Below are 27231 nucleotides of genomic sequence, written 5' to 3' on the forward strand. Positions count from 1 at the left end.
ATTTTTTTCCACCACTATCAAGAATGCGTTCGTTTACTATTAGGTTTTGCTTGTGAATTATTTTACTTACAAAGAAATTTAGTGCAAATATCAAATAAGAACTATTTGAAATGGTGTACATTCACTTTCCAACCAATCTGACGGAGGAGGAGCAGATGCTGCAAGCCAAGTATCAGAAATTAAAAAAAAAAAAGGTTTGCCAAATGTCATTTGCCGCCTTTTCGTTATAATTTTGTGTTTGATATTGGATTTATAGAAAAAAGGCATTGCAAGCGCACAAAGCACCCAAGCAAGAGCCCGAGAGTGCATTAACATTAAAGCGACCAACAGATGCGCGCGATGCACGAGAAGTGGCTCGAAAGCTCATCAAGAGTGGCGCCATTCCCGCCATTCAAAAGCAACAAACGAAACAGGATCAAACTTCATTCAAGCGCCCAAAGGGTCAAGAAAGAGCCAAACGCTCCACATCGGAGACAACCGTTGCCGCCTACCAACCCTTCTCGTCGACCCAAAACGATGTGGCTCAAGAAACGATAATTAGCGAAATAATAAAAGAGGAACCGCGCCGTCAAAATTTATATCAGCACTTTGCAACGGAACGGGATCGAGAGGAACGCGGCTTGACGGAAAAGGCAACTTTGGACACAGCACAGCCTGAGAAACCACGTGCTGGCAATACAATCTTTGTGTCTGGCAACAAAGTCACGGAGGAATTCCTCAAGAAAACTTTCAATGACTACGGCACTATTGTGAATGTCTCCATGGAAATTGAGAAGAGTCGCGGTTTTGTTTCATTTGCCAAGCCAGAATCAGCGGATCGAGCTATTGCTGAGATGCATGGCAAGAGCGTTAATGGCATCGTTTTGCAAGTGCAACTGGCGCGTCGCCAACCACAAATTGAACCCATCAACGATGCTTCCTCCTCTGCCGTGTGGTCCTCCATTGGTAAACAGTCAATATGTACTTATTTTGGGGTTTTCTATTTATTTAAATTTGTTTCTTGCAGCTGCTAGTAAATCACAAAAGGGCAGCCACAAGGATTTACGGCAAATGGTTCAATACGATGAGGATTTCTTTGCGTAAACACATTAACACATCTGTAGTTAGGCATACTTAAACGAACACTTCATCATCATTTCAACCATATTATGCATCATTTCAACTATTTTATCATCATGATTTCATTCATTGCATCTACTTCATTTTCCCATGTTTTTTTTCCTCAAATTGGTAAGTTTTTTTTTCTCATATCCTTTTATATTAAAAATAGTGAAACGCACCGAACACGATCGTATTTAAATAGATCGTTGCTTTATTGAAAATACGCTTCTATAAGTATATATAATGTACTTACATATGTTGACCATCTCTTTTCGCTAAGTACTTGTGGTTCAAATGAATTATGGCTAATAAAACGAAAATTAAACGATTGCATCATCAATTCGTGCAGATTGAAAACAATTGATCTCCAATATATATAGTTTGTATTGTACCTACTATGCCAGGTCTTCTTAATTAAACAACAATTGACTTGCTTCATTTCTTCATTTGATTCTCAAAAATATATAACGTCGCTTATGCAGTAGAAAAATGAGCAAAACATTATTTTTTTGTATCATTAAAATACAAAATTCATAAATAAGTTGCCAACAAATGACATTAACTTTTACTTAATTTTTAAGTACATAATACACAATCTTTGCTGCTGTTCTTACTATTGTTGTTGTTATCGTTGTTGGTACTGATGTAAAATGTATTTGGATATTGATGTACTACAAGATAGTTGTTTAATGCAGCGATTGATGATGACTGAACTGAATTGAACTTGGGATATCTTTTGTTCGATTGAATTGTTTGTTGTGACTTTGTTTTATGACTGTGTGTCTGTGACTAGTAGCAATGGCAACGCCTCCTTTCGCCGCCCATTTCGTATCCTGCCTAAAGTATAGATTTGTGTGTGTGTTGTGTTAGTATGTTTTTAGTTATATATCATTAAGGTTAAGGCCTTTGGTTTCGAGCGGTCCACGTCGGGCCGCTTTTAAATTCGTTTCAAATTCGCTCCAAAATGCAAAACTGCTGCCTGTCTGCCTGCCTGCATATGCTCCAAGCATCATCATCATCATCGTTTGGCATCCCATCAATCAAAACTCAGCGTTACTGATGTTCCAAAAATTATGTTTCCCGTTTCACGTTTGCCTGCCTTCGTTGCCTGGCGGATTGAAGTAGTCCCAATGATGTGTATGCACCTGGCGGCCCGTCAACAAAAAGACGAGCACACCGAACGTGATCAAAATGAAGAGCATCATGAGTGCGGATATGTTGCGAGGCTGTTGGTGCTGCTGAGCCGGTTCCATGGTGTCGCCACGCACAAAGTTCGTCAGCTGATTGATGATGCTGACCAGCTCCAAGCTGCAAGCTGAGATGAACTGTCTGCCTGCCTGCACCACCGTCTTGGGCTGATCCTCGTCGTACTCCTCGAGTGGCTGTGTGGCGCTGCGTGTGCGCGAGCGTCTTGAACGCGATCGTGGTCGTTCCACCAATTGCTCTTCGAATTCAGAGTCGCCAGAGTCCAGGTGTTCCTGCACATGACGACGTCGGCACTTATGTGGTTGCTTGCGCTCTATGCTGGAAGCGCGTGTTGGAGCGGCTGCAGCTGCGGCTGCTTCCGCTTGCTCTGCTTCGCCGCTGCGTTGCAAATTGTAAAAGGCCAAAGGAGCCAACGATTGCAAGTACTCTACGCTGGGATACACAGCTGGTGGTGGTGGCAAGGGCAATAGTGCAGCTTCTGTTTGTGTCTGCTCATCCAGATTGGATTGGGAGACAGCAGTTTGCGACGATTCCATTCCCTTGACTTGACGTGGCGGCTTGACAGGTGGCTCCACGTCACTTGTTGCGGGCTCACTGCTGGGCTGACGACTCGTCTGTGTCTCGGTGGTCAGTAGCGATGGTCGCTGCTCCTTAACGCGTTCCACAATGTCATCGATGAATCCTGGTGGCAATTCAATGTTTTGCACTACCAGTTGTCCCGATTTGCAGGCCAGTTCATCGGCGCTGATTTGGGCTCCATGCATCTGCGAGACTTGTATTTGTCCAGCTTGCAGTGCATGAACACGCAGACGCTCTACCTCCAGTTCCTTGAGGTGACTGGGCAACTGTGCTTCTTGGTCAGCTGGTGCGGATTGCAGCGATTGAACAGGTGTCACTTCGCGTGAGATTTGCTCTGCTATGGTCAGTGTGTGGCTTGAGGTGGGCTCTAGCACAGTGGTCGATTTACGACGCGGTGGCGGTAGTGGAGTTGCCTCTACTTCCTCCTCAGTCTGACTGTAGTCGATAGCGGGCTCGGTGGGTAATGTGGCTACGAATTTGAGGCTGACTTCGGCTTCGATCGGTTCGCTGCTGACAGCTTTGGTAATGATGGGTTCCTCGACTGCTTGTGGTGATTCCACGGTAGGCAATGTGTGTTCATCCTCAGATAGAGGTTGCTCCACTTCAGAGGGAGCTTGCTCCACTTCAGAGAGAGTATGTTCCACTTCGGAAAGCGGATGGTCCACTTCAGAAAGTTGCTCCACTTCAGATGGTGCCTGCTCGACTTCGGAGAGTGCTTGCTCCACTTCAGACGGTGCCTGCTCGCCCTCAGATTGTTGCAACTCTGTTTCAGACAGTGGTTGCTCCTCGATGACTTCTGTTTTACGGTACTCTTTGAGCATCTTTTCCATTTCCTCTTGTAGTTCCTTTTCCAAAGCTTCATCCAGCTCTTGGTCGATGCGTTCTTGATTCTCTTTAGTGTCCTCTTCGTCATACTGATCCGAGTACTTTCCAGTTTCTTCGTCTTCTTCGTACTCGCTGTCACGTAGTGTGCGTTCCACTTCATCATCCTCCAGCTTGCTATCGTAGTCGCTTTCAAGATGTGCCTGCTGCAGCTGTTCCACAGCTGCATCCAAGTCCGCGGAGCTGGCAGCATAGTCGCTGAATGCAATCTCACCATGCTCCTCCTCTTCGCCAGCTGTTTCCACATCAGACTTGCTTTGCACCGAGCTATCAGAAAGCAGTCCTTCGCGTCGGAGTTCTTCCTCTTCACGACGAAGCTCGTCATCCTCCAGATCAGCGGTGCTAATGGGACGCACTATAAGAGAAGCCTGCACAGTGTCATCGGCTTCTCCAGTGCTGAGACTGGGTGTAGGGACACGGCGCTCAATGATCACCGCCGATGATGGCGTCTGCGGACGACTCAGAGACTTGGAGCGATCTGCCTGCGAAGATGCACGAGAACGTTCGGACATGCTTCTTTGGTTTGCATCACGGAAACGTGCCAATCCCTTGGCCAGCTGTTCGTCTTCGGTAAGCACACGTGCACCATCCACCTCATCTGGTTCTTGTGACTGCACACTGCGCAGCAAATCCTCCAGCGTTGTCTTGCCACCCGAACCCAAGGAACGACGTGGTTCAATGACCTTCATATCATCGGTTATCTCAAATTCTTCACACACAAAATCATCAGGTAACGGATCCGTTTGGGTAGACACCTCTACTTCAAACTCGCCCTGATCCATACTATCAGCATTGGATGAACTGGCAATGCGTTCGCTGTCCTCGTAGCTTTCCAAGGTGCCTCCCCGAGCGGAGCGACGTTCGCGTGGTGGACGCGGTGGCGGTGGCAATGGGCGGAACTTCATTTTGTTAATGACTTCACCCGACTGAAGATTTGAGCGTGGCGAGTCGGGGCGCAGCAGTTCGCCGGGTTCCTCGTAGTCATCCTCCTCTTCCTGGAGCTGCTGTCGTGACGGCAGCGCGGCCGGCAATGTCGCGTAACTAGGGAATAGGGTTGTAAGGAGCATTAGATACTTGGACGTGGTCTGCGGCAAGCAAAGGCTGGGCAAAAACAAAAATTGGCAAATAAAAGCTTGGAAGTGCAACTGTGTGTTTTAAGGATTATGTTTTTATTTGTTTGTGTCTAAGTGTCTAGGGTGTATTACGTTAAGTAGTATCTTGGTAGCTGGGTCTTAACTTAGGGCGTCTTAAGCCTACAACTTAACAACGAAAAGTAAAGCAACTTGATAACAAAATGCATTCGAGACAGTTCAAGATAAAGAAACAGGATCGCATAAAAGTCGCAACTTAAAATTGGAGACAACGCAACAAGCAACGGCAGGCGGCGAATTCTTACTTTGACTTGAGTAGCACTTGAGCAGTTGTCGAGTGAATGTGACTGCTGGGCAACTCTTCCAGATTGCCAGCGGAACGGCGACGCGGCACCAGTGGTGAATCCTCACTGGGCGTATACTGCTCTGGCGGCGGAGGCCGAGCTGGTGGCGGGGAGCCTCGAGATCCCCGTATGCTCGGCAATGTGGCGAATCTTTCACCAGGGGAGCGTGCGAATTTCTTGCGACGTGCTGGTGGCGTCGGCTTGGGCACTGGTTCCTTCCGCACTACGGCATAGCTAAAGTGTGTGGAAAGCAGAGAGCGCAACACCAAGCATTTGAGCACAACGAAGAGAAAAGAAAGACAGAGCGAGACCCCTAATGCGACCTCTTAACTTACCCATCACTCTCCAGCATATCGATGACAAACTTTTCCTTGCTCTCTGCTCGTGGAATTGATCGGTGCGCATCCAGGCTCAGTGATTCGGCACCACGAGAGGTGCGTTCGTCCTCGGAGCGCTCTGTGCGTGCCGAGGTCGCATCCGTAAACCTATCGGGCGTGGCTAGCGGTATATGATGATGATATTCGTGCTCAGTGCGATAAACAATTACCTAAGGAGTTGGAAGAGATAGGCGATCATTATAAATTACAATAATACAGAAAAGCTATACATTCAAACTAAAAAAATTGCTTCAAGATTGAAAAAAGGAATCAAATTTAGATAAACGAAAAAATTATATTAAAAACTACTTACATCTTCCTGTGGCTGCAAAAAGGTGTTCGATACTGATCTACCACCAAAACCATTAATGAACGAGTCCGCATCCTTTTCCTGCGATTTCTCTTCACGTGTGCGTTTCTTTTGGCGTCTTGGTGCCTGTGGTCGAGGTTGTGATTGTGGGGGTGACACCTCTGACGCTATACCGTCAGCAAACTTCAGATTATTAACCGCCTCTTGAGGGTCGACAACCGCCTGTTGCTGCTGCTGTTCGTGCATGGGAGGTCGCAAATATTCCTCATCGTCGTCAAAGTACTGAATGCTGCTGCTGCCATCGGCCATAGGAATATCCTGGCTGCCCTCTATGGAGTACTTGCTGCGACTGCGTGCCTTGCGCAGCGGACGCTTGGGCAGGAAGTCGCTGCCATTCTGAGACATGGACAAATCATCGCCATATTCGCTGCGCTGAAACTCTTGCGAATCCTCAAAGTCCGGGCGATAGTTGCGATGGAGTCGCCGTGGCTTTGGTGGAGGCACATCGTAGTCACCGTACTCCTGCTGCTCCACCGGGTGGGAGTGGGAATAACCAACATGTTGCAGTGCATTGGGCACCTCGTAACCCTCCCGAATGGCATCGCTAATATACTGACGCAACTGAATGTTGTCTTCGGAAATGCCGCGCTTGCGCAAGAAGAACTCATCATCGTCGATTTGCTCCATGACGACCTTCTTGCCGGAACTGGCCGTGGACTGGGCATCCTGGCGATCGTGGTACTTGTAATAGCTTGCTTCCGCATCCAGTTCGGCCTTGCGCAGTAATTTATTCTTTTGTATGTCCTTCTCGGTCCAGCCTTCGGCATCGCGACTATCCTCGGAACGCAGATCCGAGTCTTGATGCACCATGGGTCTGCGTTTGAACTCACGTGTCCTCTGGCTAGAGATCTCGTGTATGGCACGATTCTCCTCATCGAATTCGGCAAACTGTTTGCTATCAGCAACGCCTCCTAAGATACCCATATCGGTTTGTGGCACCGCCTCGCTTGCTGTGTCCTCCTCCAAGTCTTCTTTCATGCGTCGTTCTAGCGAGGATTCTCGATCGAAGCTCTCCAGTTCACTGCCGTAGCGTCTGTAGCGTGATCCTTCGCTGTCATTGTAGCTGACATCGGAGAATTTATCCGCCCAGCGGGATCGCACTGGGCCCGGACCTCGATCACCTTGTGGGGAGCTCGTCGATGTCTGTGATGGCTGTGTTTCTGTGCTTGGTATAACACTTAGACTCTGACGCTCTGTACCCAGTGAGGACTCCATGGGGGGAAGAGGTTCCTCCACAGGTTTCTTCTTGCGGAAAGCCCTCGGATAGGTACCGAAGTTGAACTCGAACTTCTTCTTTTGTGGAGCAGGGGCTGCATCTGCTGTTGTTGCTGGTGATTCCGTGGATTCTTCGGGCATCTCAGTCTCATTCTCCTTAAAGCTTTTGCTGCGTCGCAGCTTCAGAGTTGAGAACTTCTCAGGTAGCTTAAACTTGGACATGTCCGGCTTGTTAAACTTGGTGAACTCAGGACGTTTTAAATCCTTAAATTTGGACATATCTGGTCGCTTAATTTCGGGCATTTTGATCTTGGAGAACTCCGGAGCAAAGCGGCGGCGTTCTTTGGCCTTGGGACTGCCCGAGACAGGCTTCGGTTTTTGTTGTGTGCGTAGCTTCGTGCGCAGCTTGCCCGCTTGATTGCGAATTCCGTCTTGCATTTTCTTGGTGCGATCCTGTGCTGATGCCATAAAACTCTTCTTGCGATTCTCCGGTTGCAGAGGAAGTTCCTCGAGGGCGCTCGAATCCACTTGGCTGGTGTGGATTTCATAGTCTGTGCGAGATTCAGTGCGTGGTGTGGTTCCCGTTGAGCTGAAGTCAATATCAATATCAATATCCATGGGCTGCGACGGTGACTGCTGCTGGAGGCTGCTGCCATTCTGGGCGGATGTCGTCGCCGGCAGTGTATCCATTTCTTGTGCCGGCGACACGCCCACAGGCTCGTAGTCATGATCACTGCAAAAGGAAAAACAAAGTGATGTTACTGCAACAGTTAAGACTAAATTTGCAACAGATAATGTGAGTTGATCGTATTGTGTGTGGGTCTTTATAGCTGTTTGTTGCAAGCCAAGGTTAGAGAAGCCGCCACCCTACTTGGACTCCAAGTCATTGGAGAGATGTCGTGGGAGATAGATGTGTGTTCGGAGTAAGGGTATCAGGTAACGGTTATCGACCTGGGGGTAGCTGTTTGCTTACCGAGAGAAATATGTCCGCTCGAGGAAGTCTTGGTGTTCGTTTTGCTTTTGGGTTAGGGGCGAATTAGACTCGAAATCCGCGAGACGCGATTTACGCTCATCAAAATTAAAACTAACCGTCTTTGTCATGCGGGCCGCCGATGACCCAAACAGCAGCTGATCTTGCGATCCCGTCAGGCGACTGTTACGATCTTGCGACTGTGTGCGCTGTGACTCCCCAAATGATGACTTGCTTTGCAACCCATAGCCACGTTGCTCTGATGGTGCACGCAACGGTCGATAAATATGACTGTCAGAGATTTGAATGGGAACAGAGATTAGGGGGCGACTGCCGTGACTAATCACGGATGCATCCTTGCTGGCCGAACTGCGAAATTCGGAGTCGCTTTGCGACCAGATGCTGGGCATCTCAATCTCACTGGAGTATAGATTTCTGTTGCCCGCCATGAAACTACTACTAGGGGCGCCTATGCTACTTATTGTTCCTCTGGGAACAGAGGACACTACAACTGGCGCAAAGGCCTCGCTGATGTCGACGGAGGCGCGTTCGGAGGCGGCAAAATCCTCACGACTGCTGTACATCGTCTGCGCATGTGGTGGCGGTGCTGGTGGTTTCGCTGGGCGTGCACTATACTGATCCATATCATCAACCTTCAAAGAGAAGGTCTCCGTCACACGCACAGATAGTGGTTCTGCTTCCTGGCGCTTCATCACATTCGCAGTGCTGCTCACAATCGACATGGGCTGCGGCTTGCTCTTGGTAAACACAGAAAGCATCTTGCTGGGAGAGGGTGATTTCTCCCGGTATGGAGAGTGTGATCTCTCCATCAAAGGAGAAGGTGTACGCGAACGTTTGGGAGATGGGGACTTTTGACGTGTTGAGTCCTGAGCCTTTGATGAGAACATAGACTTGAAACGTGAGGTATAGGAGGCACTCTTAACTTCCGGTATATCTGCTGGCATGGTAATGGCCCCGGCAATTGTAGCTGGAGGAGACACTATCATAGGCTGCCACTTGGTGGGACGTTCCGGTGAGAGCTGGCGCTCCGGAGTGTGCTGTCGTTTGAGCATTTGAGCTGGAGAGCTAACATTAGATGTAGTTGGAGTAGGACTAGAGGGACGACTCGAAGGTAGCTGCAGTGTGGACATAACAGGAGGTGGAGCTGGCGGAGATTTAGGACGCCTGGCTGGTCGAGGACTTCGACTACGATGTTCTACGGCCTTTTGTTCCTCAATTTGTACCATGGCCTCGATGTCCACCACAGGCAATTCACTGATGATTTCAATCTTGGTCAACTCATCCACCTGAAGAGGTTTGGCGCTCAACTCACTGGCAATCGATGGAGGTCTTCTGGTCTGCGTTTGAATGTTATCCCGTATGTTGACAATATTGTGCTCCTGGGCAATTTGCTCCAGTTCGGCGACTGTCTCCGCCAAAGGATCAATTGGTGTAACTGTGGGCTGATAAGGACTTAGCAACGGTTTCATGTCAGACTCGTAGAGCGAAGTGGGACGCACTGCATCGCCAGCAAAGCGCGAGACATCAATCGAACGATTCTGGGGCAACGTATCCTCAGGCAGTTGATTCTCCTTGTTCGCCGCACTTGGACGCATGTAATCCGGCGATAATGGCGGCTTAGCATTGCGAAAGTCTTGATTCGATGGTGCTGGCGATGGCTGATGGGATCCAAATTGTGGTGGCAAGTCTCCCATTCCGGGCAGGGGCGTGGCAGCAATGAGATTCAGCTGTGGTGGCAGCATTGGACCTGGTACAATGCTCGCCTGAAATAGATCCGCATTGGAAGTGCGACGACTGACGCTCGCCGAACGTTGTCCACCTGTTGCGCGACCCATCGTTGAGGGTATGTTGATGTCTGCACAATATAAATCCGTCTTGGAGTTGCCAGCAGAGATACGACGTAGTGAAGTACCACTGCGCATTGAATAGGTGTCACCAAAACGTCCTACACTTCCCGAAGACACTCCTCCCATCGAGAGCTGACGCCTTCGTCCGGCCAAAAGGCCTCCATGGCTGCCCGGCAACTCTGCACCAGGCTCCGTAGCATCCGAGATGCTACGCACGACAAGACCACGCGTCTTGGCCGTCTGCTCCAGCTCTGGAAAGCGTTCCATGTAGCTTAGGTCCACAGAGGGAGCAACATCTGCATGACTGACTACCTCGAAGCTGTGCAACGATAGTTCATCGACAGGGAAGTGCTCATCGCAGTGATGACTCTGTCGGGAGCCGGGTCTGGAGTCCACGGGATTGACACGCTCCGGTAGCAGTGAATCGCATTGAAAGAACTGACAGGCGCACCGCACATCCAAGGAGGCGCCACTTGCACTCTCAACGCGCGATACAAAGTGCTTCTTCTCGGCGGGCAGCGCTCCCACCGAGGCCGAGCGCCGTGAGTTGAGCATGGCCAAAACAAATAGACAGAACTGAATCAGACGACGATGATGATGATGCCGATGATGATGATGATCAGCAGCTGATGCCTATTTACTTGGCCCTGGTCCGTAATCCGTATCCGACTGACTCGCTATATACGTATTTGTTGTTATTGTTTTTGTGGTTTGTCTTTTCGCTTTTGTTCGTTTTAGTTTCGTTGTCGTTTTTGTCGAGAGATCGCTGGCTATTTTTAAGCATCACCAAAGCAGCCGCCGCCGTCGTCTTCGCGATTGGACATTGAATTTAATTTGCTTTTCTTTTTTTTTTAATTTTTCTTTTTCGCACTACCAAAAATTTTTCTAGAGCTTTTTCCCTTTCCACCCTTTGCTCAGTGGTTTAGTAATGGGATTTAACCGCTAATAATTTGCATGCAGCTCAGCTTGATATTGTTGTCTAATTCTCGTTATCGATGTTGTGCGTTATCGATTCCTTTGATTGGATCTACGATTACACTTGTGAGGCCCCCGATTGTCGTAGTAGAGCGCGAGCGTGTCTACATCGTTGCGATTTTCGGCCAGGACTGAGAGCTTTTGGTTCAATTTTGCGCGACACAAATTTTACGAAATTTTTCGAAAGATGAAAATGTTGTTCTTTTAAAATTAGCAAAAGGCACACGCACACACAGAAAGACACATGCACATAAATGTACACCGACAGTGGTGACATGTATTTGTTTTGCATTTGTATTGGTTTCCTTGTTGTTTCTATATATTTTGCATGGTTGCCGCAGTCCAATGCTGCGTCGACAGCGATGCCAACTGTGGCGTCGACTGCGACGTTGCTGCTTGTTCATAATTAAGATCAGTTCGAGCAGCAAAACAGGAGTAACAACAATTGTTGATCGTGCTTAGCCTATGGCTATGGCTGCACTTAGTGGTTCTATTTTGGGCAGTGCGTCGCTGGCTGCCGGAAATTATCTTCTTGTCATTCGTTGACCTTTAAAGCGTTTCATTTTAGATCAGTTGAGTTCAGGCCACTACAACGCTTACACTAGTTAACAAAATGAACACTTGACACAATGCCAAACATTGCCAAAGTACATTTTCCCTTTTACCAAGTTATAGGATGTCAAGTTAGTTCTAACAATTAGCATTTTAACCCATCCCATGTCAAACATATTATTACAATATTGTCACAATAATTTCACACCACATTTGATAAATTCTTTCGCTCACCATATTCAACAACTACAATGTTCTAGCTACAGATAAAAAGTTTATGTGCTGAGTAATATTTCAACATTTATTTACTGGTGTAATTACATAACTTGGCTTAAAACAAAGTTGATTAATTGCACTAGATTCAAAAAGCTGACAATTTAGTTAATTAACTATGTAATTAGACTGTATGGAAAGCTTTTCCATTTAACCTGATTTCATACATACTATAATATGTTATGTTGGTTTATTTTTCGAACCCCTATTGAAGATCTATCAAAAAAACTTTTTAGCAACAGCAACATATTTGATTCTTTTTCACAAGTGAAAATACATTAAGTTGCCTAAACGATGTCTAATTACAATTGTAATGTTGTAATTCGTTGAACTTGGTAATTAAACCGTGTTTGATTTAGATATTGTTCTTTGTATTTTGTACCTTAATAAACTGAACGTCTTTAACTTCACATTCAATTAGTTAACGTTTCGTAAATCTTTTTTCAAGATAAATATATCTTGGCATAAAGAATGTAGTAATTTAACTATATTTTGCTATTTCCAAAGATGATATTCGAACTTGGAATTTTTTACATGTACATTCTTTGTTATGCAGTGTAATTGCAAATAACATTTCTAATTCGCTTGCTAAAAAGAGCACAACTAAACAAGAACTTTACAGAGTTCATTGAACTACTTCCCCCTGAGAGCTTTATCTTTCCCTTTGACGTTCACCAATGAATTTGTGAGTTACCAACACCGCATGGACAAGTAGACGCTTACAGACGAGCACAATTGCCATTAATGTGATAGGGTCTTACCTTGGGTCTATATCATGACAGATCACCTAAAGAGCCGTCTCCAGGTTAAACCTTTACCCATATTTATGTTTGATTACCAATAATTGTTAGTGGCGCCATTGCTGCGGCAGCAACAAAGCGTCCAAGTGGCAACCGAGACTGTGTGCTTACGAGTGCGATTGGGTGCAGTGGTTGTGATGGTGTTGTTGTCTGTGTAGTAGTAGTCTTGATAGTAGGGCTTTCGTTGGGGGCGAAGACGCCATCGCCACCGCTTCTCGTTGCCGTTGCCTTTGCTGTCGCCCGGCAGGAGGGTTAGTAACAATTTCAAAAGCAAGTCAATAAGGTTAGAGTTTCTGCAAGACGAGGATGATGAGGCAACAAGCCGCGTCAAATGGGCAGTGTTGTGTTTGTGCTCTGTGTTAGTGTCATGCTTTGTATTAGGATCAGCATTGCTGATCTGCGATTTCTTTTACACTTACCTATCGCTCTTCGATTTGGCCGCATTCGTGGCCGCTTCCAGTACTTCTTCGGGCAGGTCAACATCCTCCCGATGTGGTTCGGCCTCATCCTCGACGTGGGAGAAGGTCACTTTTTTATCAGACGGTGCAGGTGATGCTTCCTTCTTTAGTACTGGGCGCAATTCGGACACTTCAGTGGGTTCATCGCTCTCCTCCACGACTGGCGAGAGCTGCGCAAGACGTGCACGATCCTCGTCCGAAGAAGTGGAGTCTATGGATGAAATCGGGGCCAGCAAGGAGCTGTTTGCTTTCTCCGCGGCGGCTGCAGCCACCTGATCCTCCTCGCTGCTACCCATGCGATCCAAAGGCACAGGCTTAGCTGCCGCGATATCGTCAGCGGCAAGATTGTCTTGTCGCATCAGCGACTTCTTGAGCGAATCCAATTCCATGAGGGGCTGTGGTTCACCTTGGCCTATTTCCTCATAGACATGTTCGCGGCGCAGACGAGGAGTCTTCTTAGGAGGTGATTCGACCTCAGAAGACTGCTCCACAGGCTCTGATACAACTTCAACATCGGCTGCAGATTCTGCAGTCACCACAGGCTCTGCATCAGGCTCTGTGACTTCTAGAGCGGGTGTGCTTGCTTCAGTCTTGGTCTGTTCCACGGGTAGCTCAATGATTTCGTCTGGCTGCGGCACGCTTGCTGCACTCGTGCTTGGTAGCTCTTCTTGATCCTCCTCCTTGTTGCGTTTTCTGCACGGTGATTCATCGTATTCGACCAGCTCGAGTATATCATCCGAGTCCTGTTTCTCAATGAAATGTGGAATTTCACCGCGCTTCGATTTTGGTGAAGCCTTCAGCTTCATGATCTTTTGCTGCTCGCCTAGGACAATCTTGTCGTCCTTCTTGAGCGTTATGCGCTTGATATTCAAACGCTTCTTTTGGCGTTCCGCCAAGCTCTTTAGCTTCTTCATAATGTCGAAACTTTGCTTGGACTTCTTTGGGGGTTTCTCTGTGCTCCCAGGAGTTGGGACTAATGCTCCTGACGGTGGAGCTAGTTCGTGCAAACTGTTCTGTCTGCTGGGATTCGCCGAGTTGCCGGGCAGCGACTGAGCGTCGTCCTGTGTGCGTCCACTGCGTCGTCGTCGGATGATATCACGAATTTGCGCCAGACGATTTGTCTTCCTGGGCTTGGCGCGACCGCCAACTGCGAGCACCGAATCGGAGACGCAAGAAATGCACTCACTGATGGCGTCTTCGTTATGCTGATCACGCTCCGAGTCGCTGTCAGAGTCGGAAGATTCGTCACTGCTGTCGTCTGTGTGCGTGGGTATTTCGTCCTCCGACAGATCCTGTATGTAGCGTTCAGTCTCCTTGACCAAGACTTGCTCGTCGTAGCGCACCTTCTTCAGGGACTTAGGGGACTCGGACTTGAAGCGCAGCTCCTGCGATTTGCGTAGCAGAAGCACAATCTCGGGTTCCTCATCGGGTCCCAAAGGTCGCTTGTAGAGATGTGTCCAGGGATAGCCACCCTGAGAAAAGGAATGCGTGCAATTATAATCATATTCAACAGAGCAAAAGTTGAGGACTTACGCGATCCTTAGCTCGTCGGAGATCCTCCCAGCGATAGGTTTGCAAAGGCACTGGCGGTTTATCCTGACTACCCTGCAGCAGATACTTCTTCAGGGACTGGTAATACTCGCGCTTGCAGTCCGCCGACAGTCGCTTGGCATCCGCATCCGTGTCTGTAGAGAGGCGATCCTGTTCGATCTGTGGCAGTGAATCAATGAACTCCTTGCGTTCCTGCTCTTCTTCTTCGGACTTGGGGAGTGGCACCTCAACCAGTTTTAGTTCGACCTTTGGTTTTGGCTCCCAGTTCAGCTGCTCAAAAATAATATCCGACTGTGGCTTGCTCTTGAGGATGCTTGTCAGCTCATTCAGCTGAGCGTCTACCTGTTTGGTGAGCGAGTTGAGTTCGTTGAGTTCTCCTTTGAGCTGTTTATCCTGCTCTGCCTTGGCCTGTTCTACATCTTTGCTTAGGCTCTCGATTAGTTCACGTTCAATTTCATTCACCAGCTGCTCGGCAGTCTGACGCACTTGCTCTGCTACTTCTGCTTCTACGTCTACGTCTACTTCGACTTCTGCAGCCGTTGTCGTTGTTGTTTTGGTTGCCGTCTCGTCTACCTCGGCTATTTGATGCGACGGTGCGAGAGTCTCAACTGGCTGCTTGGTCTTGGCACCCGCCGGTTCTACTTCGATGACATGCGCTGCTCCGTCTGCCTCTACTTTTGATGTTCCCTGCTGCAGCTCCTGTTCTATGGGCGGCAGCTCTTTGATGCCCACGCCGCTCTGCTCTGCGTTAACGTCCTCGATGAGGTGAGATTCCAAGTCGAGCAGATGCGATCCACCCGGTGTCGTGGGCACGTGACTCTGTGTGGGATTGGGCAGACTACTCGCTGACTCGCTATCGTTGTTATTGTCCAACTCAAGCTTAAGCGCTGTCTTGGCAAACTGTTTCTGTTTCTCCTGCTGCTGCTGCTGCTGTTGTTGTTGTTGCTGTTGAGGATCGTCGTTGATGCCGTTGATCAGTAGTATGGTCGGCTGCTCAGTGGGGCCAGTTCCAGCGCCAGGTAGCGACACTGCGTGGCGGGAGAAGGGGATAAAAACAAACACAAATTACTTGCAATGCCAACGGTGAGAGAAGCAGAGAACAGGTGCTAAAAATAACAAGACATTTTCGCAGCATTTTTTCGAATTTGCGAAAAACTGACAAACAGACAGTCAACAGTTTCTGCAACACAATGACAATTACATAAGACGCGTCACAACACACACACGAAGAACACGAGAAATGTGCGAGAGATATGAATTGGATGAGGATTCGAAAAGATGTTCGAAAATGTTGCAATTACGAAATCCATCGAAATACCTTGCACACTAATATAAACTTTATTCCTTACCACAATTGTTCAACTAGCAGTTGATCAAAATGTTTCGTTTTTATAGTTCGTTTTTCGTTTGTTTTTTTTGCAAAAAAGTTGATGCACAAATAAAAATTGATCGAAATTGAAATGTAGTTGATATATTTATTTTTTTTTATTTCTTTTGCACTTGCGCGTACGCGAGCCGTGCACTGAAATTGTCCGGGGCCAACTGGCGTCAAGTGAAAAGCCCCAGAGAGGCCCCAACCCAACACAGAACTGAACTGAACAAAACTGAAAACCGAAAACTGAAAACTGAACAGTTTAGATTTACGCTCTACTGTTTGCTTGGGGTTTCTACAAAAATGCTACAACAATACTTAACAACATTTGGCTTTTCAAATTTTTGCCTTGTTCTGCTTTTGCTCTTTGCCTTTGCCTTAGTTTTAGTTTTTCATTTTGCGCTCATTTCGAATTTGGCTTTTTGCCTGTTGTTTCGCCTTTGCAGTAGTTGTTGTTCTTGCTGTTATTGCTGCGCTTTTTGTTTTGGTTTTGGCCGCGTTAAAGAACTTGCTGCAGACAAAACAATTACAACAACTGGAAAAATCAAGCAACAAGCAACGTTCGCTCGTAAACAAATTTGTGTTTAATTTTTAAACACACAATTATAGTTAACATTTTTTTTCTGTTTTTTGTTTGTGCGCCCAACCTGCTGACCATGCTCTACATTTAGATACCCTGCGAAAGTCGACTGACTTTATGCATAAACATTTTATGATGGAAATCAAATAAGTATATTATTTTATTGGCAACATGTCAAGAAATTTATTAATTTCCTGCGGAATGCAAAAATCTTTTCAAGCTTCTCTGGTTTCTTCTGCATTCCCATATGCCCTTTCAGAGTGCTGGGTGCCCAATTGTTGCTGTCTATATAAATTTTATGTTTTGTTTTCGGTTGTCTATAAGTAGCTGATAGTCTTACTTACAGTGCTCACTGTGTAATTGCCTCTGTTTGTAATTATGTCTAACGTAATCACATAAAATTAGAGATCCACGAAATTAAATTGTTTCGTTACGCCTTTCGATTCGTACGTATGAATGGGGCCACACATCAGCGAGAGCCAGAGATAGAGGCGCTCATATATAGTATTTTGTATATACTATATACACAACACACAATATTTTGCTGCTGCGATGGGTTGTCGGTGGGTGCCATCGTGACGTAGAGAGTGAATAATTATTTCAAATGATTCGTTGCATACTATGCGATATACGATATAAATACGCTGATGATATATAGCCAAGGCATCAGCATGGCATCAGCTTTATTTCGCTAATATTTTTCTAAGTTGCTCAAAAGCATTTATTTGATTTGCTCATTTTGTCGCTGATTGATTTGCGAAGTCAAGTAGACATGACTTCACTTTTACTTTGGCTATTTGCATAGCTTACTTCACGTTTTTGTTGTCTGTGATGTCACTAAGGGTGTTAGTGAAAATACTTTTTAAATGTATATATATATATTCGTGTTGAATATAAATACTAGAGACTTTGAAATCAGCATCTATTTGTGGGTTTTTCATCTCTAAATAAGTTTTCAACACAATTCGAGCGAATCAGACATGCTTGACTTACATGGTCGCCACCTAAAGCTACAGATTGTTGGATTGTTGTATTGCTAGATTGCTGGAATGCTCTTTCTTTGAGGAACTTGCTCAAGCATGAAAATTGACATTTTTCCCAGAGCCAACACGGAATGATTTGTGTTTCACAAGTCAATGCAAATGTGCTAGACAAGTTCAAGAGCGCAACGAGTGTCAGTTTCTGTTGTTTTCCTGTTTTTCTTTTCTTTCTTTCATTTTGAGCCCTCCCAAGAAGGCAATCATTTAATTCGTGTAGTACAACGTGGCGTATACATAACACGTGCGCATAATAACAACTCTAAAAATAGTTCATGTCCCATGTCGAGCCATGTAATTACACTCGCACTCGCCCTTGTCGTACTTTGAGTTTGCCCAAAAAAAATGATTGTCGGATTGATTACGTTACGTTCTGAGTTGCGTAACATTGCGAATACGAATCGATGGAGAGAAGCCGGCTTCAACGACCGAAATAACTCACCATAATTGCCAACGATACTGAGGAAAATGTAAACCATAATCAATAGAATTAGGAACAACAAAAAAACATGAATAAATTAAAAAACAAAACTAAAATAATAAAATTAACTTGGCGTTTCAGCGACAGCCTCTCGAAGCTTCACATGTTCGACGTCTAATCGCGCTTGGAATACTACGGCCCAGCGCAAAAAAAAAGAAAATAATAACAAAACAAGCAAAGCGTCGATGTCGAAAACGACAAACGGCAACGTGAGCGACAACGACGTCGACGACGTTTGACGTTGTCATTAACGTATGCTCTCACAGATGCGCAGCTCCATGGGCCAGACAGAGAGGCAAGAGCAAGTAGCGAGCGGGAGGCACAGAGACCAGGCCAAGCCGAACGCATTTTGCATATACGCGAATGCAGCTAGCTGGCTGACTGGCTAGCTCGCTGGCACTTTCGCCACTGGTTGCATGTGCCGGCGAGCGAACAAGCCAAGGTCGTCTTTGCCTCAGCTGGGTAAACCTCTTTTTTTTGTCGTTATTTTTAGAATCATTTAAGCATAACGGACAGGGCGCTATCAAGGCTTCGATTCAAATTCGATACGAATTGAATTGCCAAAATATAAAGGCAGACAGAACTTTAGCGAGTTCTTGAGACTCATCAATCATTATTCACTCAGCCGCCTGGCTTATTCATTATTCAACAGGAATTGGAGCAGCGAGCGAGCACTGCGAGAGGTGTTGATCTCAAACTGGCACACATTGCGTATGCGTTATGTGGCCGGCCCGGTGCCCAGACCAGAGCAGACCAGACAATGACCGGCGTACGGTTTTTGCTTGTTTGAAAATAAATTTTTCGTGACACAATTGCAATTACAACGGTTTCGAGAGTCTCTCGTCTCGTTCTCGACTGTATTGTGCTGCTTAACTATTGTAATTTTCATTTATTTTGCGTTTTTTTGTTTTTGCTGTAACTTGTTTGCACTTTGTTTCTCAACGAGTTAAGACAATTCTTAAATTATATTTTAGTGCATTTTAATGGTCGCTTTATGGCTAAGCGAATGCTTGATCAATATGTGCTGACCTTGACTGGACTTGTTGGCATTCTTAATTTATGTACCTATAAATATAGTTCAGGGCAAGCGAAAGAACTCTCACACACACACACACACACACCCACAGAGGATGTATGTAAAAGTATATAGATGTGAATGTTTTCCTCTATTTACGTCATATTTTTGACGATTAGTTCCAAACTGAAAATAATAAAAACAACAAGAAAAACACGCGACGACAATTGACAACGACAACTTTGACGACGACGACGACAAGAAAACGGCGGAGGAAACGAGACGTAATATGAAAATTCAAAAATCAAACAAGCAGCGAATATAACGTATACGCCGAGTATTCAGCACATATGTAGATGAAAATCACGACGAATACTAAAGTAAACGCCAAAGACAACATACACTGAATGTGTATAAATAAATGTGTATGTGAACGGATATAGATGTGTATATAATGCATTCAATGACAAGAAAACGTAGCACATAAATACAATTTTTTATGTTGTTGATGGCCCAAATGCGATGCCATGGAGCAGGCAAAAATCATTCTTCGCTCTCTTTTTTGTTATCTCTCGGTTGCAAAATGTTTGTAAACACGCTACACGCAATGTTGCCAGCAACACGTATTAGTATTTCATGAATGGAAGTGAACAAGAATACGAATACGAATGCGAATGCGAATGCGAGAGACAATACAACCAGAACCCAGAAAATATAAAAACGTTGCTGCTATTATACCAATCACAGGTGCCATGCAAACCAGAAATCGTGTTAATGCTGCCCCCGTTAAGACACTGCGTCGCATAGTTGTTGCTGTTGGTGTCACAGATGATGCTGCTGCTTCTCCATTTGCTGCGCCTGCAATTAGGTCAATAGTTTGAGTTTTTTTGGGGGGGGTTTTAGATAATCAATCGACTCATGTGATGCGACCCACTGTAATTTGATGCTAATTGCAAATCAATCAAATGCCCATTAGTCGGAGTCTCTTATTGATTCTTTGCTCGTTTCTTCTTTTTTTGCACGCAGTTGTCCCGTTCATAGTGAACGATCTTCTCCCACCTGAGTCATCTTTTCGTTGGCTGCTAATCAATGCTGAGTTGATTAGAAGCATTAAAATGCCCCACAGATTTTAGCACATTTTTTTTTTCTTTTTTGGTTAACGTTGAGTTAGCTTTGAGCGCAGCTTCGTACACAACTAATGGGAATGTGAATTTCTATATTAAAGACTCTTCTTTTAACAATGTTACTTTTGAATTTGCACTTGAGAAAGGCGAATATTTTCATTTAATTTGTGCCAGTTAGTGTCATTTAAGAATAAGAAGAAGATACTTTTGCTATGGAAAATTTGCAGTTAAAACCGTGACTGAATTTGCTGAAGTATTTCGAACTTTTTCTTTAAAGTTGTGACACTCTAACAATGTTTAATTTCTTTCAGTTGAGAATTCAATTGAATATTAATCGCTTATTTTATAAATAGTCTTTAACTTCCAAGAGTGTGGCGCAGTTCATAATATTGAATTCATCTAAGATAAGAAACTCTACTTTGGAGCTTTTGCTACCGTCAACAGAAGTCGAAGAGTCACGTGAAGACATTCAATGTCAAAGTCACTTTGTATCAGCTAAGGTTTTTCTATTAATAAAATTAATAGTATTATAAATAAATTGCACTTGCGCCTCTGTTGATCTTTGTACTTGTGCTCAATGGGGCATATAAATAATTATAAAATGCAATTGTTTCCCTGCCGTATCTAATCAATCATCAATAAAAATAAACAAACTAAAGTATTCCTTTGTGACTTCGCGATGAATATCTGATAGTTATAAGCTGTCACTCAGCTTGAGGTCTTTTGAATTTCTTTGTCTTCTTTTAATCAATTGGAGAAATAAGCTGCGGCATTAAATCATATCTAAAACCTAAGGCTTTCCCTTGTCAAAGACGTCACTATCGAAAATAGCGCTTGTTAAGCATTGCGCAACATAAACCAAATATTTCAATACTACTCGCGTATCTTATCTCAAAGTCTGGCAAATAGATAGAGCTCATGTTTGTACTAGAATATTTGCGATAAGATAAGACAAGTTACTACAGTCTGTGGTCATATGCCGCAAAATGTGTGAGCTCATATGACGTTTGTCTCAGCTGGTCTACGTGCTTTGGCCAGAGTTTGCACTGCAATTTGTCTTCAAGTTGATCCCACTCACACTATGGAAGTCAATATACAATACATAGTACAGCTGTTTTCCTATCTCACTTCAAGTGGCAATCAGAACGCTGCAGTTTTGTGCGTCGTTTCTTCTTTATCAACGTCGACGCTTGTGGCAAACAACACAACACACACAAACAATTTGTTGCGGCTGCTTTTCACTTTCGTTGGCGAACGAACGGGCCAAGCACATACATAGATCACATTCATTTTTCTAGCTCATTTGAATTTTGATTGATGTAACGGCAAATTCACAACACACAAAGGCAAACAATGAAACCCGTTTGTCAGTTCCCATGGCGCGACACACGCTCATGGGAGATGTTGAGAAGATGTTGCCACACCCCTTAACCTTCTGACTCTGGTTTAAACAAATGCCAAGAGTTATTCATAAACTCCAAAATAACCTGAAAGTGGAAATCTGTCAGATATTGGAAATAAATTGCAGCTATCTTAATAAACGATCGCCCAACTGCAGCTCAGAATGGAAAGATCTTTACATAAATGCATAGTTTAATCCATTCAACTGCCGTTGAAATTTCGATTGAATATTTCGAAGAAGAAATGCGCTGCACTTGCGGCGCCAACTCAAGCCTGAGACATTTTGGCTGTCGTTCAAATTTGTGAGCAACGCAGTTCAGTGAAAGACCCATCATTATTATAATAAGTAATATACTATTTAGTGAAAGACGAATCTAATTATAATAAGTAATAATATTCTATATCTATCTGTTTTATGAGAAACACTCGTTTGTGGTCTCTAGCAGTACTGTTGTTCGCTCGCCCACGCGGCGTATGCGCAATGCCTGCGTAAAGTAATCATTCATATTTTTTGTCGGGGGTGGGGCATGCTGCCTACCTTCGTCCCAGGGATGATGTTGTGAGGCTGCGTTACGCGCTTTGCGTCCTTTTTTGCCGCGTTTACCGTTGCCATTGTTATTGTTGTTGTTGTTGGACTCCATTTGTCGGCCGTTTGTGTATTAACTTTGAGAGCTACAAAAGACACGCGCGTAAATGAAATAAATATATATAATATATCTATGTTTTATGTTCACACACACACGCATGCACTGAATGACGCACAGTCGCCACAAGTGACATTTGGCAACACACACACACAAACTTTCGCACACCCGCACACTCTTCTTCTTTTTTTTTTTGTCGCTTTGATTACTTGGCGCGTTCTGAAATCACATATATATATCTATCTATATCCATCTGCAATACACACACGAAATAACACATATATTTTCACGTATATATAAATATATGTTTATATATTTAAATTTAAGATTTTCTCAAGTTATTTTTAATGCGGTGATTTAATTTTTTTGACACCAACACAGACACTTTTTTACTTGCGTTTCGCAAAAGGTTTTCATATAAAAAAAACTATATTCGAGTTATTATATTTTATTTTCTTGTGAACGTATACTTGATATGCTTCAGTATATTATTAATTTGCATTACGTGACGACCCGGCATATTCTACTTCTAACGTTTACCAGTTAGTAACTAACTTTTTTGTTGTATATGATTTTTATCGAGCTGCTGCCCGCCGTCAGCTGCCGCTGCTGCTGCTGCTGTCGTGGTTGCTGCTGCTGCTTCAACTGTTGCTGTTGCTCGGTTGCTCGTCAACTGCTGTTTTGGCAGCGCCGTTGAGAAGTTGCCGGCGCACTCTGTCGTTTAATGTGGTGTGTAGGGTTCGTTTTTTTTGCGCTTGTGTTTGTCAAGTATTTAGAACTCAAATGAGTTGAAAATTGAATGAAAATCGCGCACGGAAGTCCGCCGCGTCCATGCGTCGTTGTCGTCGTCGTGGTCGTCGCCGTCGATTGTCGTCGATCGTTTGCCGTGCCGAGCGCGACTAATGGCTAAATGACTGAGTGGCGACTCTGGCGACACTGCCCACTGACTCGCTGGCTAGCTGACTATCTGGCTGGCTAGAGAGCTTTTACTTTTTTGGACTGTCACTGGCGGTGCTGGGTCACACGCTCGTTTGGATAGATACGTACTATATGCATAGTATATTTTTTTATGCCAGCTCTCGCGTTCGCCACAATTGTAATTGGCTTTTATATATATTTCTATACAGACTCGCGAGTCGTATGCTCTTTATTTTTTTGCCATTTTATTACTTTGGAAAATGCATTTGGCTTATCAACACAACGCGTATAAATTTAGACCATTGTTCGAGATGTAAGCGCTTCATTTGGTTGCCTGCCAAATGGCAAACGTAATAAAAAAAGCGGCCACAATAAATGCTTAATTAAAGCAACCGCAAATGTATCTGCTGCTCCATGATCCAGGCGCAAAAGTTCATCATAAGTTTGTACAAGTTTAAGTCTGGGCAAACTGCATGTTTTGCATGTCAGACATGTTTACGTCAAGAGGGTGGCAGCAAAAGGGAGAATGAGCCATAACATAGCAAAGCCTAAAGACAAAGTTCAATTGTCGGCACTACATCAGCACAGAGCTCACAGGGTGGTGCCTCATCAGTCGTCCCATTGTGTGTGCACTAGCTGATGCTGAAGTGGTAGGTCAAGTTGCTGTGTGCGCTGGCTGCGGCTGTGATTGCTTGCTGCTGCTGCTGTTGCTGCTATTGCTGCTGCTCATCAAGTTCATTCCACTTGGCATTAAGCAAAGCGCGGCAAAGAAACATCTCAAGAATGCAGCGACGCGGCACTGACAGTGAGTTGGGGAATCTGTTTATAGCCAGTCGGCATTTAAGTGCTTCTCTCCCTCTCTCTTTCTCTTACTCACTCACTCTGGCGCTCACTCTAATGGTCTATCGTCGCAGTAGCTGGCTAATTAAGTGCGCTGCGCTAGCTCAGGTTACGCATACGACACGCATATCAATCATGCGACCCGTGGCGCGACCTTGGCCCCCAGCACTGCAATCGCACTTTAAGTAATTTTTAATAAATTCTTCAACAATTATTTGTAATATTAATGTGCATATGTCCCGTTCATCGTTGGGTACATTGATATTTGACCTTTGATGATGATAGTGTGCGTGACTTGATGGTGGGATGGGCGCTATGAAGTGAGTTTGCTGAGCCAGTAATTACAGCAACATGGCAACACATATAAAAGCGTGCTAGCAACAACAACAACAACAACGACAATAGGGATAACAATAGCTTCAGTCGAAGGAACGTGACACAATAAAAAAAAAAACCACAGAGGAAAAAAAACAACAACAACAGCAACTATTGTTATCAACTGGAGTCGATTGTACCTACAATACAAGAACTGTGTCCTTAGCGAGCGCGCACAAGTAAAGTTGATTGACAGGATATATAGACGAGCCGACAAACGACTTATGCGCCAGCCTTGTTGGGCTGCCGTTAATCGAACGCCGCGTACACGTGTGTGCAGGCAACTTAATCATTACTGTTACTGTTATTACACTCTTTCTGCCCCGCCTGTCCCGTTGTTAGATGATGATTGGGTGTTTTGCCGTTTATCGATTTGCCTACCGAATTGTCTAAAATGCTTGATGCATATTTCATATGCTCTGCTCACTTCTTATTGATTGTAGTATGCTTGCTTTCTCTCCCAGCGTTTCGCTGCACACGTTATGCACTTCACGTGGAGCCGAGTGCCACTTGACAATTTATTATACGGATTTTGTGTGGCAAGCAGCTGCTGGCAAACGAAAATCCTTTCCACTTGAACATATCAACAACAACAACGGCAACAAGGACAAGAACTACGCACAACGTATACAACAACAACACACACACACACAACGCTCTGACGTTCACGCTCTCCGCGGGCAACAACAGGACTGATTTGATGGGTCTGTCTGGCTTTTTTAATTCCCATTACAGGAGCCCATAGCACTGACGCTGTTTTTGTTTATCGCTGCGTTCAATTCTCATTCCAATTGTTGTGCTTGCCGATGTCGCTATTGTTGTTGTTGTTGATGTCGGCATTTTTCGTCGTCGAGGATGCGGTCGACGCACGGCAAAAGCACAACCCATTGCATTGTCACTCAAGCCGTTCGCCATTGTTGAGTCATGCGCACTGAGCATACGGTTGTTGTACACGCTAAGTAACGTTTTCTCAATTCAAATATGCAATTAAATAACGTTTTATCGTGAAAGCCAATTCAAATTATATCAATTACGTTTTTAACAGAAATTGTCATTAATACGTTACGTTAATTCGTTAATTATCGATATTTCCATTTCGATAACGCAATTGTGATCGCGCCAGCGTTGCCACCTGGTTAGCACCTGTTGCGCCATCGATAGGGCACCCCACTCATTGACAGCTGATCGCTGGTTAGATAATTTGCATTCTTTTGTCGTAGTGCTCTAATATCGAAATGGCGTTGCGTTTTGTGGGGAAAGCTTGCACCAGTTTGCTCCAACGAGGTGGAACAACCACAGCAGCAGCATCGCAATGGAGTCGTACGCTATCGCACTATCCCATCAACGATGCGATGTTTGGTATGGATGAGGACCGCCAGAAGCTGAGGGAAATCGCATTCAACTTCTTTCAAAAAGAACTGGCACCACATGCTAAGGAGATCGACAAGCTGGATAACTTCAAGTGAGACTCCATTACGTAACAAGCGATTAAAATATTTTAACGAGAAATATTCCACAGGGATCTTCGATCTTTCTGGCGCAAAATGGGTGAACTTGGCTTCCTAGGCATTACTGCAGAACCGGAATACGGAGGCACTGGCGGCAGCTATTTGGATCATTGCATAATTATGGAGGAAATATCCAGGTGAAGCTCAAACTTGATCCACTTGAAGTACGCATATATTAATTATACATTCGCAATTTGCATGTTACACAAATAGAGCGGCTGGTGGCGTTGCGCTGTCGTATGGCGCCCATTCTAATCTGTGCATTAATCAACTGACCAAGAACGGCACACCTGAGCAAAAGGCCAAGTACTTACCTAAGCTCTGCAGTGGCGAGCATATCGGTGGCCTTGCCATGTCAGAACCAGGTGCTGGCTCCGATGTCGTCTCCATGAAGTTGCGCGCAGAGCGAAAGGGCGATTACTATGTGCTAAATGGAACCAAGTTCTGGATTACTAATGGCTCCGATGCCCAGACCTTGATTGTGTATGCCAGAACTGGTGGTAGCGGTGTTCCCGGCAAACACGGCATTACTGCTTTCATTGTGGAAACAGACTGGGATGGCTTTAGCGTTGCCCAGAAGCTGGATAAACTGGGCATGCGTGGCAGCAGCACTTGTGAACTGGTCTTCCAGGACCTAAAAGTTCCGGCAAAGAATATACTGGGACAAGAGAACAAGGGCGTCTATGTTTTGATGTCCGGTCTGGATTATGAGCGTCTCGTTTTGGCTGCTGGTCCAGTTGGCCTTATGCAGGCTGCCTGCGACGTGGCCTTCGATTATGCCCATCAACGCAAGCAGATGAATAGCTTGATTGGCGAGTTCCAACTTATTCAGGGCAAGATGGCCGATATGTACACCACATTGAGCGCTTGTCGCAGCTATCTGTATGCTGTGGCCAGATCCAGTGATTCGGGCGTACGCAGTAGCAAGGATTGTGCCGGTGTGATCTTATACTGTGCGGAGAAGGCAACCCAGGTGGCCTTGGATGCCATTCAGATTCTTGGCGGCAACGGTTACATCAATGAGAATCCCACTGGACGCATTTTGCGTGATGCTAAACTGTATGAGATTGGCGCTGGAACCTCTGAGATTAGACGCTGGCTGATTGGACGCCAGTTGAACAATGAGTATAAGTAAACGACTTTATTAGCGACTTTACGGCACGTGGCAATATTTTGATATGGACTTTTCAATCTGACAGACTAATTCATGCATTTATTTTTTTATACGATCTTTTCGTAAATATATATATATTCTATTTGATGTTATACTAATTTTTCGGTGTTTTCTTTATAAAAAAAATTACTTTTTTGTAGTAAGGAAAAT

At 45.0% G+C, this 27231-nt stretch overlaps 3 protein-coding genes across 11 annotated transcripts; 2 read left to right on the plus strand and 1 right to left on the minus strand.

Moving 5' to 3' along the window:
* LOC132788862 (negative elongation factor E) lies at positions 1–1553 on the plus strand. The gene is made up of 3 exons (XM_060796512.1): positions 1–205; positions 257–945; positions 1007–1553. Exons 1-3 carry the CDS (start codon positions 111–113, stop codon positions 1081–1083), a joined length of 861 nt encoding a protein of 286 aa, XP_060652495.1. The 5' UTR covers positions 1–110; the 3' UTR covers positions 1084–1553.
* Positions 1104–27179, plus strand: LOC132788861 (isovaleryl-CoA dehydrogenase, mitochondrial). 2 transcript variants are annotated; one of them, XM_060796510.1, is made up of 4 exons: positions 1104–1230; positions 25620–25861; positions 25919–26044; positions 26121–27179. In XM_060796510.1, exons 1-4 carry the CDS (start codon positions 1210–1212, stop codon positions 27040–27042), a joined length of 1311 nt encoding a protein of 436 aa, XP_060652493.1. In that variant the 5' UTR covers positions 1104–1209; the 3' UTR covers positions 27043–27179. The 2 variants fall into 2 exon arrangements, with proteins under 2 accessions (XP_060652493.1, XP_060652494.1); XM_060796511.1 differs by lacking the exon at positions 1104–1230 and having other exon boundaries at positions 25583–25861.
* Positions 1276–23194, minus strand: LOC132788859 (trichohyalin). Of its 8 annotated transcripts, XM_060796503.1 has the most exons (9): positions 22822–23171; positions 22161–22294; positions 19836–19955; positions 14595–15640; positions 13023–14533; positions 5894–7898; positions 5539–5750; positions 5165–5437; positions 1276–4809 (listed from the first exon to the last, which is right to left on the minus strand). In XM_060796503.1, exons 2-9 carry the CDS (start codon positions 22261–22263, stop codon positions 2187–2189), a joined length of 7893 nt encoding a protein of 2630 aa, XP_060652486.1. In that variant the 5' UTR covers positions 22264–22294; positions 22822–23171; the 3' UTR covers positions 1276–2186. The 8 variants fall into 8 exon arrangements, 7 of the variants coding, with proteins under 7 accessions (XP_060652486.1, XP_060652489.1, XP_060652487.1 ...); XM_060796506.1 differs by lacking the exon at positions 5165–5437 and having other exon boundaries at positions 22822–23172; XM_060796504.1 differs by lacking the exon at positions 19836–19955 and having other exon boundaries at positions 22822–23170.
* Positions 27180–27231: the final 52 nt, after the last annotated feature.

The sequence above is a fragment of the Drosophila nasuta genome, chromosome 3, assembly GCF_023558535.2.
Source record: "Drosophila nasuta strain 15112-1781.00 chromosome 3, ASM2355853v1, whole genome shotgun sequence".
Lineage (NCBI taxonomy): Eukaryota > Metazoa > Arthropoda > Insecta > Diptera > Drosophilidae > Drosophila > Drosophila nasuta.